This window comes from Alligator mississippiensis, chromosome 3 (genome assembly GCF_030867095.1).
Source record: "Alligator mississippiensis isolate rAllMis1 chromosome 3, rAllMis1, whole genome shotgun sequence".
NCBI classification, from domain to species: domain Eukaryota; kingdom Metazoa; phylum Chordata; order Crocodylia; family Alligatoridae; genus Alligator; species Alligator mississippiensis.
Window position 1 is genome coordinate 75,452,758 of NC_081826.1, and position 16,546 is coordinate 75,469,303.

At 43.8% G+C, this 16,546-nt stretch overlaps 1 protein-coding gene across 9 annotated transcripts in view; it reads left to right on the plus strand.

Annotated features, from left to right (window-relative positions):
• The window catches only part of PXDNL (peroxidasin like), a 421,482-nt gene that overhangs the window by 241,967 nt on the left and 162,969 nt on the right, over positions 1 to 16,546 (plus strand). For 8 of the 9 annotated variants that reach the window (XR_002093899.2, XR_002093901.2, XM_014606787.3 and 5 more), the window contains 4 exons: positions 1,396 to 1,512; positions 6,471 to 6,629; positions 10,836 to 10,948; positions 13,239 to 13,395. Coding sequence is in view for 7 of the 9 variants with exons in the window: in XM_014606787.3 (XP_014462273.1) it covers positions 1,396 to 1,512; positions 6,471 to 6,629; positions 10,836 to 10,948; positions 13,239 to 13,395 (546 nt within the window). In the remaining 2 variants the exon portion in view is untranslated. The remainder of the gene's footprint in view (positions 1 to 1,395; positions 1,513 to 6,470; positions 6,630 to 10,835; positions 10,949 to 13,238; positions 13,396 to 16,546) is intronic. The other variant, XM_059724102.1, reaches the window with a different exon arrangement.

Sequence of the window (16,546 nt, forward strand, 5' to 3'; positions counted from 1 at the left end):
CACTTTTCTTCCTTGGAAGTAAACCAGTTGATTTAAACCTTCATAGTGTTTTAATTTGAAACCATTATATACATAATGTATATCTAGATAGATAGATAGATAGTAGGGCTGTGCAAAATGGCACCATTCTGTTTTGACTTGTGTTTTGACGTTTTGACGGAACAGCATTTTGTTTTGAATTTCATTTTGATTTGAAACTGTTGTTCCATTTTGTTTCATCGAAACAATTTCGCTGTTTCGACGCTGTTTCAATGTTTCGTCCATAGGCTATAATGGGGAAGCTCAAAACAGCCTATACGTGTGTCATTTGTGGACCGATTTGGATGAAACTTGCAGGAATGGTTGCCCCCTTTGAGGGCATGATGTCTGCCAGGTTTCAAGGAGATAGATAGGTGCAGGGGTTTCAGGGAAACTGCACTTCAAATTCTTGAAAGCAAAAAAACTCATGTCACGTGTATGTGTTAAGCCACAGCAGGGTCAAAACTGCCTCCTTGATAGCCCCTGCTGAGGCCATGAAGCCTGCCAAGTTTCAAGGAGATAGGTGCGGGGGTTTGGGGGAAACTGCACCTCAAGGTGCAGACAAGCAGAACTGGTGACCTGGGTGACACTGTGTTTAAGGCACAGCAGGGTGAAAACTGCAGGCATGCTAGCCCCTGCTGCGGCCACGAAGCCTGCCAGCTATCGAGATTGGTGCAGGGGGAGTGTGGGTTCTGTGACCCTGCACCTCTAGCTGCTGACAGGCAAAACTTGTGACATGGGTGGGTGACACTGTGTGTCTGTTAAGGTGTGCCCTCACTCAACTGACACAGAGGCAGGAAGCAGGGCAGTTCAAACAATGCTGCCTTTTATGTAGTTTTTCATCCCTCCCCCAGAGCACTGGGATTGGAAGAGATCTCAGGAAAGGATAACAGTCACTGGCCAGCTGCAGTCAATAATTAGCAGTCCTTCCCCCACCCTTCCCCCCTCTTCCCCCTCCCTCTCCTTACTTTACTTTCTGTTTCTCTGCAGGCAAGCCCATCTTGAGCTTCGAAACTTGAAATGTTTAAAACATTTCAAAACGTTTGGACTTGCCTTGTTTCATTTCAAGGCTGTTTTGAAGCTCTCTGTTTTGTTTCAGTATTGCTGTTGTGAGCTCAAAATGAGTCGAAACAGCCTTGAAACAAAACTGCTGGTAAAATTTTGCGCAACCCTAATAGCTGTGTGTGTAACTTATATATAATTTGTAATTTATATTATACATATAAATTATATGCACATACTTAAATATATATAAGTTCTATATATGGTATGTATGTAGCTATATAATTATACATATGTATGTATATGCTTAAAATTAAAAAAAAATAAATATAGATAGATGTGTATTTATTTATTTATTTATTTGATTATGTTCAGCTCCTCCACAGTTTACAGTGAGCCCCAAGGACCAAGTTGTGTTAGAAGGACACACAGTAGATTTTCACTGTGAAGCAGAAGGTAACCCACCACCTGTGATTGCCTGGACCAAATCAGGTACAACCAAGTCTTATGAGATTGCATTCTTCCTGAAACATGGCCAACAACAATTACAATATCATTATTGTTGTTATTCTTTAAAAACCAAAGGGAAGGCCAAGCATTTTTTGTTACTGGAAAGAGTTTCTGATTAAATACAATAAATAAATTTAATAGGGCTGTCAAACTATTCAAAAATTTGATCGTGATTAGTTGCATAATTAAACGAGTTGCAATTAATTGCAACTTTAATCACCCAGCTAAAAAGTCAAAATTATGAGCAGAAAAATTCAAAATTTATGCAGAATTATGCAGGTACTTTGTATGGTTGGGTGGTAGGTGCAGGGTGTGTGTATGGGATTTTGAGCCTAGGGAGAGGGGGGGCCCTGCAGGGGAGGGTCTGGACTCCAGGAAGGGTGACCCCTGCACACCCTGGCAGGATGTGGAGTACTGTGGGTTAGGAGTGAGGGGCATCAGCAGGGCTGAGGGGGCTGTAGCTTGGGAGTGAGGAGCAGTGGTAGGGGCAGGGCACTGGCATATCATGCCCCCCCCAATCATATTACCCCCCTCCACCACAGGTTTCCTCTTTTTTGAAACTGGAAATATGGTAACCCTACAGGAATGCAGCCTGGCAGCATGTAGAGCAGTGCACAGCAGATAAGTCTGTGAAGAGGAAGGGGCAGGGGGGAAGATCAAGGCCCCTATGGTGATGGAGGGTGTAGGGCAGGGAAGGGGCAGTGGCAGGGGTGAATGGGACTGTGGGGCTCGAGTGGGTCACAGGACAGAGCCGTGGGAGGTTTGTTCAGGGATGCTGGAATTGGTGGGGGGGCAGCTCCCTGCCACTGCATGCACCCCCAGGGAAGGCATGAGGGGCATTTGCCCCCAGATATGTGCACGTGGCAGAGGTGGGCTGCCCATTTGCCCTGAAAGCCACACACTGGCTGTGAGTCCCCTGCCCGCCCAGCAGCAGGTGGCACAACTAGGCATTGTGCAGCTCCTGGGGCAAAGGCAGCAGGGTGCATAGCCCAGCCTGCAGCAAGCAGCCCACCTTTGCCCCAACCACAAATCTGGCAGGCACATGCCTCCCATGCCTTTCCCGGGAGAGTGCGCAGCAGTGGGGAACTGCCCCCGCACTCCTGAATGAGTCTCCTGTGGCTCCATCCCATGACCCACCCCGGCCCTGACCTTGGCCCCAGGGTTGCATTCATCCCTGCCCTACTCTCTCCCTTACTATGGAGGCCTTGATCTGCCCCCCTCCCGCCCCTTCTCTCTCTCTCTGCCTCTTCCTTTTTCCCTCCTCAGACTTATCTTCTCAGTGCTGCTCTACACATTTCCGGGCTACATTCCTGGATGCATGCATGCATGCTGCAGCTGCACACCTGCATGCAGTATCCCTATATGGCACCAATATATCAGTGCACCTCTAGTGTGTCTGTTTCTGTGTCTCTGTGTGCTCCTCCCTGCCCCCCCCCTTCCTGCTGCAGCAGCCCAAAAATCAATGCAATAATTGGCTCTTGTGTTAATCGCATACATTAACTGTGATTAATTGACAGCCTTAAAATATAAGATTTAAAAATTCCAGTATGAACACAGATATGTAGGCACTATGACTTTCTTGAACCTCCCTTTTCTTGCGATTCTTTTGGTTGAGAAATCTACCTGACTAAAATACAAAACTATTAACAGCAGCAGGTCATTAATATACTGAGATTTTTTTTAATGAGAGCTGCAGTCATCAGTTTTAGACTCCATATTGATAGGATATGTTCTTGTGGGAAGAATGAAATGGATTATTTAAACTGGGTTCCGCAACATACAGCCTTCTATCCCTTGAAGAGATCAGATCCAGCCTTTGGCAGCAGGGATCAGTGGCATATAGCAACATTTTTCTGTCCGAGGCAGTTTGACACTTGTGGAGTGTCTAGCAGAGGGTCATCCTAGCCCTCCTTGCTCTGTGCTCAGAGGTGTTCTCGTGCTCTGCTGCTGCAGATGTGCTTACCCTCGTCTCCAAATGCAGCTTGTCATTGGCTATGGGATTCAGTTGCAGCTGGAGACGACAGTAAGCAGAGCCCGGGGGAGTCTGGAAGAGGGCAGCCCTGGGCACAGATCAGGGAGGGCTGGAGCAGTGTGGAGGGAATTGGAGGCCCACAGCAGTGGCTGGGTCACAAGTGGTGACCTGCTCTTCTTAAAGGTTTGCCAACCCCTAATTTAAACCATTATTGTCTGGTTTATTCTCTGAAGAGATCAGAGGAGAATGTCCGCTGGTAGGGAGATCCAGTCTTCAATTTTGGTCTAATGAAGAGAAAACAATTTGGTGAACCTTAAATTAGTCCTGTACTCCCTAGGGGTATTTGTGCAAACAGTAAGAGCTAAAATTATATAGAGTGTGTAATCTTATTGTATATTTTTAGCCAAAACTGGAAAATATATGATATTATTGTTTATTTTTACAGTGTGTTTTTAGTGAAAGTGGTAAATAGACAACTAATTAGATAAGTAAAGTACTAAAGAGAAGTAATTTGACTAATATAGTCTGTCATTTGTATTTTTTTTAATTCTCTTATGTCTTCATATGCACAAGTATGTACATGCACGCGTTCCTAGTGTGCTCTGTTTTCTTTCACTGCTGTCCTTTTCAGTGCCAGGTTATTTGCTTTCCTCATCATGTCTGGAATTCCTTCAGTGAATTGGTTTGCAAGGCAGTTTTCATTTCCTAATTTAGATTCCTCTTAAGACCTATTCCTATTTCAGTATGTATGGAAGGCAAAATAAAGATGACATTTTTATTTTATAGGACATTGTAAAAAAACCCAAATTATACCAGGCATACGTCATTACAAAGTAACCATGTGACTTTATTGATGTGACGGTTGTCTTTTCCACTTTCAGCTCCACTGTTTAGTTTCCCCTTAATTTTTATATTCCTCTGAGCAACTTCTAGAATATATGTATTTCCTGAGAGGTGCCTGCTAATAGAGCAATTTTGTGTTCTGAAAATATAATAAATAATTATAAAGGAAAATGTTACAGTTTAGCCCAAATCTCATTTTACCTTATTTAGTTCTTTTTTTAATTTAGTACATTGATTTGCCTTCATATGACCATGGGCAACTCTGTTCAATAAGATTTTTGCATGCTTAACTGAGGACAGAGTATGACACATGTAATTTTAAAAATAGCTGTAGATATTAAAACCTGTTTCATATAACTGCTGCTTCTTTTTAGGTGGAGTAGTTATATCCAAGCAAGCAATAATAAAATAAGCTCATCTCATTTTAATACATTGGAACCATTTACTTTTACAGAACATATGGATATTTGTAAACAATTTGTAGTTTGATGGTAAATTACGCTCTGGGCCTCGGTCCGTCCTGAAATCACTGGGAGTTGCAGGGATCCAGTCACGATCTAATCACCCTGGAATTACACGGCCAAGACTTTTTTACTTAGTAAATAACTTTGGTTTTGTATTGTGATACAAAAAATTTAGGATCAACTAACTTTCTACCAATTAACATTAATCAAATTCTGTGTGCAGCTCTGGAAAAAGATGTCCTTTTATACCAACTCAGGTTTAATTTTTTTTTTTTTTCATAATACACATTTTGATTGTTTTCAGAAGTAGCTTGAATCCTTACAAGGGTTTCAGGCTGACTTAAGAATGGTATGTTCTACCAAATAAAGCACCCAGGACTTATTTTAGCTTCTGTTCCTAGCTATGATGATTCTCTGCTTAGGCATATAGTATGTAAGTCATTTAATTTTTCTGTGCTTCTGAGTTTCTTTTTTCTATAAAAATGTAATGGCAGCAATACTACTTTTCTATAAAGCACCTTAAGTTGTGTAGATGAAAAACACCAAATAAGATCTAAATACTGTGATCTCTTGAGTCCATACCATATCATAGTGGCTGTTCCAGGTTATCACCCATCAGTAACAAGAGGATATACTAGTATGATAAAAGACAACTCACTATCTATCAGTGCTATTAAAGCTGGCTGATAACAATGTTTGAGACTCATTATTCCTCACCCAAAGACCCCCTCTACACAGTCAGGTAAAGCTATGATGGGATTTAATGCATGATTCACACAACTGTACCTCTTGCCATGCCACCCGTGATTGTAGGATCGCACATTAGATCCCATCATGCCTTATTGCTGGTGCAGGGGGAGCCCAATCCCAGGCTGTGGGACTCTGTAAAACTCTGGATCATGGCAACTGTGGAGTGCTGCTGGGACCCAGGGTTCACAGCTGCTGGGGCTGAGTTCCCAGCAGTTGCAGGACTCTCAGTCCCAGATGGACAAGGTGCATTCCTGCAGCTGAAAGCCCTGTCAACTGATGGGACTCCTGGCCACAGGGGATACCCAACTACGTGTGCAAATTAAAGCTTGATAGCAACCAGCTATAAAGTTAGTACACATTTTTTAGATCTAACTGTATAGCTGGTTGAAGTTTTTTATTGTGTGATGGCTACTTCACACATGTAGCTGGTCTCACAATAATTGTGCAATTAGCCAGTTAACTATACAATATCTGTAACATGTAGAGAAGGCCAAATATTCTAAGCAGTTAATAAAATTAAAATGTTTAAATTTACTGTGGTTGAAAAACTGTTGCAATAAATACTTGGATTTCATGCATCTTTTCAAACAAAATCTTGGAGACTTTCTGAAAGCAGTGTTATCTAAAGTAATCAAATGGTCATTGAGCTCCATATTAACTTGCTTGGATGTTTAATCTTTATTCCTTTAAATATACTGGTAAGGTTTAATAAACAAATACAAAAGACGTAGCAGGAGCTGAAAATGCACAATACTTGCAATTAGCAGTATAAATAATTTTGGGGGAAAAAAACCCACCTTCCAAGAGGTTAACTTAAAAAAAAAACAACCCCCAAACAAACACTATGGTGAGTCTTAAAATAAGCCAAGTATAACTTACTGTCTTTTTATCAATCATTTAAAACATTGCAGGAAGCCAGCTTCCTCATGATGGACACCACACTGTGTTGTCATCTGGAACCTTGCGTATTGCTCGTGTGGCCCAACATGATGAAGGCCAGTATGAGTGCCAAGCTGTCAGTGCTTTGGGGGTGAAGAGGGTGACTGTCCTGCTGAATGTGAAACCTAAAGGTAAATGATAAGCTTTTTGTTTAATTCACAGTTACCACTTTATATGTCTCTGAACTTTTTTTTATTTCTTAGCAGCAGAAATTTAGTGTAATCATGTGACCAGTAGGTGCAGGATGAAGCTCCATGTGACTGGAGAATTAAATCCATTTTCATTTGCTTTGGTATCCTACATTCTGTAAAAGTATCCTTGGTATCCTACTTTCTGTCTTGGTATCTATACTTTCTATGTCTTCTGTGCTTGTGAGGGATTAATAGGGTCAATGTTATTGAGGGGTTGGCAAGCTGGTCATTTAACTCATCAAATAATGTAGGAGTCAGGCTCCACACACAGCCACAGTGCCACACATACACACATGCACACCCTTTTCTCCTTCCAATTTAGAAACAGGTCATTCCTGGCCTGGTCCTCTTTCCTGAGTTCTTTCAGACTTTATAGTGATTATTCGTTAGCATCTCATAGCACCTCATCTTATATTCGCATCCCCTCATTAAACACATTTCCTATCATTAAACTGCTGCCAGAAGCAGCACATGCTCAGTGAAGGAAGCCAACTATGAAGTTGATCAAAGGAAGCCCACACTGAGTATGCCTATAAAACACATGGCCAATACTGGGCAAACATACTCATGGGAACCTACTATAAGGCTAGGTTAATGCAGCCCACCTGAGTAAGATTCATAGATTCACAGACTGTAAGGCCGGAAGGGACCTTGGAAGATCACTGGGTCCAGCTCCCTGTAACAAGCAGGAAAGATAACTGGGGGTCAGTTGACCCTGGCAAGGCGACTGTCTAGTCTCCTCTTGAAGATTTCCAGGGCAGGTGATTGCACCACCTCTGGAGGGAGCTTATTCTGCAGGCTGGACACCCTGACTCTGAAGAAGTTTTTCCTAATGTTGAACCTGAATCGATCTTCCAGGAGTTTGTGGACATTACTCCTAGTTTTCCCCTCAGGTGTGCTGGTGAATAGTTGCTCACCAAGCCCTTGATGTACTCCCCTAGTATAGTGGTAAGCTGCTACCAGGTCCTCTCTCAGCCTTCTTTTCTTCAGGCTGAAGAGTCCCAGATCCCTCAGCCTTTCCTCGTATGGCATGGGTGGGCAATTATTTTGGGTGGAGGGCCACTTACTGAGTTTTGGCAAGCCATTGAGGGGTGCATGACAGGTAGCCAGGGGCAGATAAATATTAATTTTCTAAATGTTTTAGGGGCCCTGCGGGCCAGATAGAATGGCCTGGCAGGACATTTCTGGCCTGCGGGCCTGTCATATGGCTTGCCATGTAAGACTCTGAACATATGGGTGGCCCTTCTTTGGACTATCTTAAGCTTGTGCATGTCCTTGTTAAAGTGTGGTGCCCAGAACTGGATGCAGTACACAGCTGCAGCCTCATCAGTGCCGAGTAGAGGAGATGAATCACCTCCTTGGTTTTGCTGCAGATGCATTGATTAATGGATGGCAGAATATTATTTGTCCTGCTGGCTACAATATTGCACTGCCGGCTCATTCATACTGTCATCTATTATTACCCCCAGGTCCCTTCCATTCGTGGTGCTAGTCAGTTTGGTGCCACCAAGCTTGTAGGTGTATTGGGGGTTGCTTGTCCTGAGGCAGAGCACTTTACATTTCTCAGCATTGAACTTCATCAGATTCTGATCTGCCCAACTTACTATCCTGTCTAGGTCCACCTGTATTTGTAGCTTGTCTTCAAATGTGACCACTTCCCCATAACTTGGTGTCGTCTGTGAACTTGGCCAGTGAGCTCTTCACCCCCACATCCAAATCATTAATAAAGATGTTGAAAAGTACTGGACCAAGCACCGACCCCTGCAGGACACCGCTGCCCACTTTTCACCAGGATGACACAGATCTGTTCACTGTGACTCTCTGGGTCCTATCCTGCAGCCAGTTTCTCACCCTCCTGACTGTCTGGGAGTTAAGCCCACAATCCTCCAATTGTCTTGCGAGGACATCATGGGATACTAGATCAAAGTCCTTTTGAAAGTCTTGTAAGTGTCTTACAAATAGTCAAGGTATACAATGTTGACCTGCTCTCTCATGTCCAGGTGGCAAGTTACCTGGTCATAGAAGGAGATGAGGTTGCGATATAGTGTCCATTGTGCTCAAAATAGGCCCATCCCCCTCAGCACTGACTCTGCTTGCAATTCATGGTGAACCATTACATTGAGCCTGAGCAGGGTCTGATTGTAAAGGGGGTGAAGCGGCTGCAGGGGAAAAGTTGGGGGGCAAGTGGGCCATCACCCCCAGCCACTATTTTTCCTTCTATAGCAGTGGCAGAGGAACACATTCAAGTCAGATCTCAGCTAACTAGGTTCTACACCTGAAAAATTATTACAACTTTATAAATTTTCCATATATAGAATCTAATTATTGGGGGGGGGGGAGTCATCTTAAATTCAGGGGCATTTTAGATTAGAGTAAATATGGTGCATCTGTTATCCTGTATAGAGAGATTTTATAAGGGCTTTTTATATGCTGTTATATTTAAGTTTGTAAACATGCCCAGAAGCTTATGAGACAATTCTACTTTTATATAAAAAACATAGAGGCAGGTTTTACTCCATGAGGATCTCCTCAGCCAGTCTTCCCAAATAAAACACGGTCTTTAAGCAGCAAATAAGCAAGCAAACAAACAAAACAAGCCCTTCTGCCCTGTCCTTGGTACTAGGAGTGGAGCCCTTTGGTTCTGGTCCCAGGACCTCCTTATAGCAAGCTGTTTTCCTCAGAGCCTGCTTCCTTCTCTCTCGCTTACTCTTCCTGAGGACTTTTTTAAAGCTCCTGGTGGCACAATCCCTGCCTGTCTAAATGCCCTACAGCTGGGCTCTCTTGATGAGGCTGATTTAAGCAACAACCCACCCTGTTACAGAGTTTTAGCTATTTAATATACCAGATATATTCAATGTTGTTTCCTGTGAAAAATTCCAAGTGTCTTACAAATATTTAATGTGGAGTTTCTACTCCATATTTTTTTAAAGTTTAATGATATAAGAGAGACAGTGACCATTTTTAAAAACTAACAATATAAATGCAAAGTGAATAGTTACTTTGATAAAGAAAAAATGTATTAAAAGTAAAAGTAAAGCTGGTTTGGACATGAAGACAGTTTAACCATTTTGCTTAATGGCAGAGTTACAACCAATGCAGTTGAAGCATCAAAATTAGGCTCATTCAGTGTTGCACGGTACAGATTTATTTTCTGCAACAGGCTGATCTAACAGAAGAAATCTTTCATTTGTTTTCTGATTCTGTAATTTGCTAGCTACCTGTGAAAGTAAATAATCCAGCTACTTTGTAGGTATATATTTTCAACTAATTTTAGAGATGATTGAATGTCAATGGATAAAAATAGAGAAGTGGGAAAGTTAATGAAGGCCTATTATGTGATCTTAGGTAAAGTTAATGAAGGGCTGTTATGTGATCTTAGGTAGACAGAACTTAGCTGAGAATATGTAGTCAGAGTGAACATGGTAGCATCGATGTGAATGGAAAGACAGTTTTCTAAAGTTTAGTAAGATTATTTCTTACATGGGGCAACATTTTTATATATATTTTTTCCTCTACGGTGAGTGTATTTTTATTGAAGATTTACAGTTTATGCACATTTTCAGGGAACCTTTGCAATCACTGCCATTAGAACAGAGGTGGGCAACTTTTGTCAGGTATGACACAAGTTACCACCTCCTCCTTCTTGAATACCATTCTGATTCTTGCCCCCAGAGACATGTCAGATAGACTTGCACCATGGGGTGCGGAATGGAGGCAGGAGGATTTGAGCTTCCAGCTACGTAGAGCAGAGCAGACCAGAGGCGGGACACTTCTGTGAGAGTGGTGTCAATGCCAAGAGTCAGCTTCATCTTTCCCTGACCCCGCAACCATTGCAGTGTTATATGGCAAATGAGGATCCAAAGCCTTGACTTTGGTGAAAGCTTCAGGGCCATGGTAGGGTTCATTTGGATCTTGGCAGTAAAACCTGACACCCTCTCTTCATCCAGGCAGTCAGAGACTGGAGCCACCCTCTTTACTAATCGTTCGGAGCCTTACCTTGTGGCATGCATGTGCTAGTTTAATTTATACTAGCTGAGGATCTGCCCCTGTTGAGCCAAAACCAATAAATCCAGTGCAGATGGGTGTCAGTTGATGACAGTGGGAGAGGTGATATTAACATAAAGAATATTTTGTATTTTTCTGCAGTACTGCCTGTGTTTACTAAGCTACCTCAAGATACAAGTGTAGAGGTAGGAAGGAATGTAGAGATTCCTTGTAGTGCACATGGAGAACCTCAGCCTATACTCACTTGGCGGAAGGTAGGGTTACCTGATTATAGTCTTGTCCAAGTAGCACCTTATTTTACATTTGATAGATCTGGTGATGTTTCATTATAGCTGATGGGGGTTTTTTTTGTTTTTTTCCCTTTGTTGAAATCTTAATTTTTTTGCAAGGCCTAATTTCTTGGGGCTAAATCCTGTTTAACTTTTCCATGCCCAAGTGACCCTTAAATAGGCAGTTTTGGGCACTTACACAGGGTTTTGTTTCTGTTTAAATCTGCACAACTATGTTTTCTCTGTTTGACTTCTGAACATGCTCAGAAGATCACACCAGGGACCCCTAGGTTCCAGGGCAGAACAGAATCACCCGAGGTACATACATGTTGCTGGGCAAAAATCACAAATAACACACATCTTATAGCAAAGAGGACCCAACCACCTTTCAGCCAAATACCCTAGTGGTTAGGGCACATACCTAGGGGTGGGAAACCCAGGTCCTAGGCCCTTGTCATCCAAAGGAGTTTTCCTAGCAGAATGATTTAACTACCGGGTCATAGAGTAGGTAGAGTAAAGGTGCTCAGTGCACTCTTTAGCCTTTCTCTTCAAGCTGGCTAATTGGGCAGCAAAGAAGGGAAGAGATGTGGGAAGAAGTCTTTCCTGAACCCTGCATTTAATATTAATTGGATAAAATAGATAATAGGCCCGTGCAAAGTGGCCAGCATTCACTTTGGATTCAGACGATTCTGGAGACTGATTCAATTTAGTGATTTGAATCACTGTCCCAAATCGATTTGGCCGAATTTGATTTGGAAATTTGGCCACCACCGAATCGGCTGAATGTCCGAATCAAACAGGCCTCATCCCTTGCTCACTCTCCTAGCCCCAGCATCCCTACTTTTTTTTTTTTTGAAGCCCCACATTCACTGGCTGCTTCCAGGCAGGTGGGGAGGGGGGGCAATCCCCACTGCCCCACACTGCCCTGCTCTGCGTGAAGGGCTTTGCCATGAACCCCCATCCCCTGCCCACTCCCCCAACTCCCCCCCTCCATGGCTGCCCCTCCTGGCCCCAGTGTCCCGGCTCTTTAAAAAAAAAGAAGCCCGCTGCTGCCAGGTGGGGGGGAGGGGACAATCGCTGCTGCCCCCCACTGCCCCGCACTGCCCTGCACTGCATGGGGGGCTCTGCCACAAGCCCCCAAAAGCCCTGACAGCTGCTGCAGCAGACAGTGAATGTAGGGTTTTGTTTTGTTTTTTAAAGTGCAGGGGTGCTGGGGCCAGGCGGGGCAGCCATTGCTGGGGCTGAGAGAGAAGGCAGGGGGCAGGAGAGCACTCAGGGTGGCTGGGGGAGCAGGCAGGGGATGGGGCTTGGTGGGGTCCCCCCCCATGGTCCCCTCCCCTCTCCTCCTGCCCCCCCTACTTACCAGCACAGAGTCTGGGTCCAGCTCCTTTGGGTGGCAAGTGGGGACTGCACAAATCTCCAAAGCTCTCTGAATCATTTCCGAATCAATTCGGAGAGCTTCAAATTAATTTAAACCTTTTTATTCGTCTCCTGATTCAATTCAGATTTAGAGATTCAGCTGCTGAGTTGGGCCAAATCTCCTCCAAATCGAATTGGCACCCGAAGCTTCTCACATCCCTGATAGATAAATGGCACTGGGTGCAGTCTCTGCCCCATTGTAGGACTTGCATTTCAAGCCTTATATAGCTGCTTAAAAGCCACTTAAGCATGTGAAGGTGAAACAGGATTTGGCCCTTAGTGTTTCCTTTTAAACCCTGAAAAATTGCAATACCACTCCTGGGATTAATTTCTTTTTCTGAGGAAAGATTATGAGAACTCTGGGGGAAGAATTTTGTTCCATTTTTTTTCTTCCTTAAAAGTAAAAAATTCCTAAACAATTTGACAATTCATCCAAAAAAATAAGACTCTGCCATTCCATTCTCTGATAAGTTTTAAAATATGAAAAGCTATGTATACATCTACTGTACATAATATCCATGCTGCATCCTAGCATAAATAAGGCAGCTGTGGGGAAAGGATGAGCTGTTGTAACTCATTTCATTTCTGCCAAAGGGAAATTCTTCAACCTGGAACAATTGAAGTATCTCTGTAGGAGTCTGAGCTGTTGAGATCTTTCTTTTGGTCCCCATGGGCCTTCCCCAGAAGTGCTTCATTTAGTCCCCAAAACTTGAACTATTACACCTACTGAATTGTTTGGTGAAAAAAACTGCCTTTGTTTGGTAACTGATACGACCTGTTTCATTAGGAGGAATTTCTGAGATGAAATAAATGCACATGAATGACATGTACTTTTTACTTTCTTTTTCTTCTGTAGAGTGGTATACACATCACAGCAAGTGGGAAATTCCACGTGAACCCAGAGGGCACTCTTACTATCAGAGATGTAGGACAAGCAGACCAGGGGAGATATGAATGTGTTGCAAGGAACCCTTTTGGCCTCACAACAGCCAGCATGTTACTGACGGTTACTAGTAAGTTTCCAAGTAGTTGTGGTCTTACTAACATTCTGATTTCTGTAAATCTGTGCAGACCTTTTAGTTCTTATTAAATGCTTAATTGATAGCACTCTTATATTTCACCAGTTACTTAATACATTGTTAAATGTGTAGGAAAATAAAATTTGTTTCTAGGAAATCACCTCATGAAAACTAGGCTCATCATTATCATCAGCTACTACCATAGGAAATAGAAGGCTGGATTGCTGAGAATATAAATGTACCTTCTTTACACAGACCAGCATTGCTTGTTTTGTGTTTTGAGGCATGGGTAGGTGAAGTGATCAAAAAAGTTTACCGTTGTTTTAATTTATTGGGATGTTGTTTATATAGGAGAGCCTGGGGAACTCTCATGCCAAGTCTGCCAGATGACTTAAGGAAATTATAGTGGTCACTGCATACTAGGGCTGCGCGAAATTCGCCAGCTGTTTCAATTTGACAGTGTTTCGAGCTCGAAACAGCAAAATCGAATCGAAATGAAGGACTTCAAAACAGCTTCAAAACAAAACAAGGCTAGTCAAAATGTTTTGAGAGTTTTGAAACGTTTTGAGTTTCAAAGCAGCCAGTAGCCAGGTAGTGAGAGAAAGGGGAGAACCGCTGCTGCGCTCCCAGTGGCTCCGTGGCCCCATGTGGCTCAGCCGGAGCGCAGTCCTGGCTCTCCCCGCCTCCCAGAGCTGGGCTGCGGGAAGCTGATCACAGCGCAGGGTAAGGGAACTGAGCAATTGGGGTCAGTTCCCTTTCCCAGCTCCCCAGTCCCAGGTGGCAGCACCTGGCTTCCCTCCCTTATCTGGTAGGCAGATTGGGGGCCCTCAGCCCTGGGAGGACTGGCACAGCCGCAGCAGCCCTCCCGGGGTGGCGGGCCCCCATCTGCCTGCCAGATGACAAAGGCTGTTTCAAGCTTCCCCATTATAGTGAATGGGTGAAACGTCAAAACAACATCGAAACAGCATCACTGTTTTGATGAAGTGAAATGGAACAGCAATTTTGAATCGAAATGAAATTCGAAATGAAATGTTCCATCAAAACCTTGAAACTCAAGTCGAAACAGAACAGTGCCATTTTGCACAGCCCTACATAGCAAACAAGCTTGCAGTTGCTTTAAGTAGCAGTTCTCTCCATATTTCCTGTCTCAGTCAAAGCCGATAGCCCAAATATTGTTTAAAGACCCTACTATAGGACTTCAACTTTAAATATGGAAGTCACTACAAAAACAGCATATAGCCAGATGTCTTCAGTCCTACTTGCAAATGCTTTCTTAAAGCAGATTTCTTATTAAAGCATAAACATATGCCACTTAGTTGAATTGCTCCAGAAACAAAATCTAATTACGATAGTTAAGGCTGGAAATATATTACATTAAACATTAACTAGAATAACAGAGACTGAAATCAGTAGGAATTTTATCTTGAGTGAGGATTAAGTAAAAATAACAAGAGTAAAGACATCTGAATTTTACATTATATCTGTAAAATCAGCATATCTGATTAGCACAACCTTGAGTCAGTTGTAGCAATGGTAAAATATTCCACAATGGTGAAGTACTTTGGAATGATGAAATGTGCTGCAGTTGTAGCAATACTGAAATATTCTCATGGAGGCTGGATGGGGTCCCAGATGATTGAAAAAAAGCAAATATAGTGCCCATCTTTTTTAAAAGGAAAGAGAAGGATCGGGGGAATTATAGACCAGTCAGCCTTACCTCATATCTGAAAAGATTTCATAGACATTCATAGATTTCATAGACATTTGGGCTGGAAGGGACCCCAAAGGATCATCAAGTCCAGCCCCCTGCCCCAGGTGCAGGAAGTCAATAGGGATCATAGGATCCCAGCAAGATAAACATGCAAATGTGTCTTGAAGGTGTTCAAAGTGGGTGCTTGAACCACCTCCGGGGGCAGTCTATTCCAAACCTTGGGGGCTCAGACAGTAAAGAAGTTCTTCCTTATGTCCAGCCTGAATTGGTCATGGTGGAGTATGTGACCATTTGATTTTGTCATCCCTTGGGGCGCTCTGGTGAACAGACATTCTCCCAGATCCTGGTGAACACTCCTGATAAACTTGTAGGTGGCCACCAGATCACCTGAGTCTGCGCTTTTCCAGGCTGAAGAGTCCCATGGCTCTCAGCCTCTCATCATAAGGTCTGTTTTCCTGACCTATGATCATGTGCATGGCTTTCCTCTGCACCCTCTCAAGCTTCTGCACATCCTTTTTGAATTGTGGGGCCCAAAACTGGACGCAGTACTCCAGCTGCAGTGTCACCAAGGCCGAGTACAACGGGAGAATGACGTCCTGCTCTCTGCTAGCTTGTGGCCATTATTTCTTGTAACCCCTGGGGGCGCCTTGGTGAATAAATACTCACCAATTCCCTTCTGTGCCCCCGTGATGAACTTATAGGCAGCCACAAGGTCGCCTCTCAACCTTCTCTTGCGGAGGCTGAAAAGGTCCAGGTTCTCTAGTCTCTCCTCGTAGGGCCTGGTCTGCAAGCCCTTAACCATATGAGTGGCCCTTCTCTGGACCCTCTCCAGGTTATCTGCATCCCTCTTGAAGTGCGGCGCCCAGAATTGCACGCAGTACTCCAACTGCGGTCTGACCAGCGCTCAATAGAGGGGAAGCATCACCTCCTTGGACCTATTTGTCATGCGTTTGCTGATGCACGATAAAGTGCCATTGGCTTTTCTGATGGCTTCGTCACACTGCCGACTCATGTTCATCTTGGAGTCCACTAGGACTCCAAGGTCCCTTTCCACTTCTGTGCCACCCAGCAGGTCATTCCCTAGGCTGTATGTGTGCTGGACATTTTTCCTTTCCTAGGTGCAGCACTTTGCATTTCTCCTTGTTGAACTGCATTCTGTTGTTTTCTGCCCACTTGTCCAACCTGTCTAGGTCTGCTTGCAGCTGTTCCCTGCCCTCCGGCATGTCCACTTCTCCCCATAGCTTTGTGTCATCCGCAAACTTGGACAGAGTACATTTCACTCCCTCGTCCAAGTCGCTGATGAAGACATTAAAGAGTATCGGTCCAAGGACTGAGCCCTGTGGGACCCCACTGCCCACACCCTTCCAGGTCAAAACCGACCCATCCACCATGACTCCCTGGGTGCGACCCTCTAGCCAATTCGCCACCCACTGG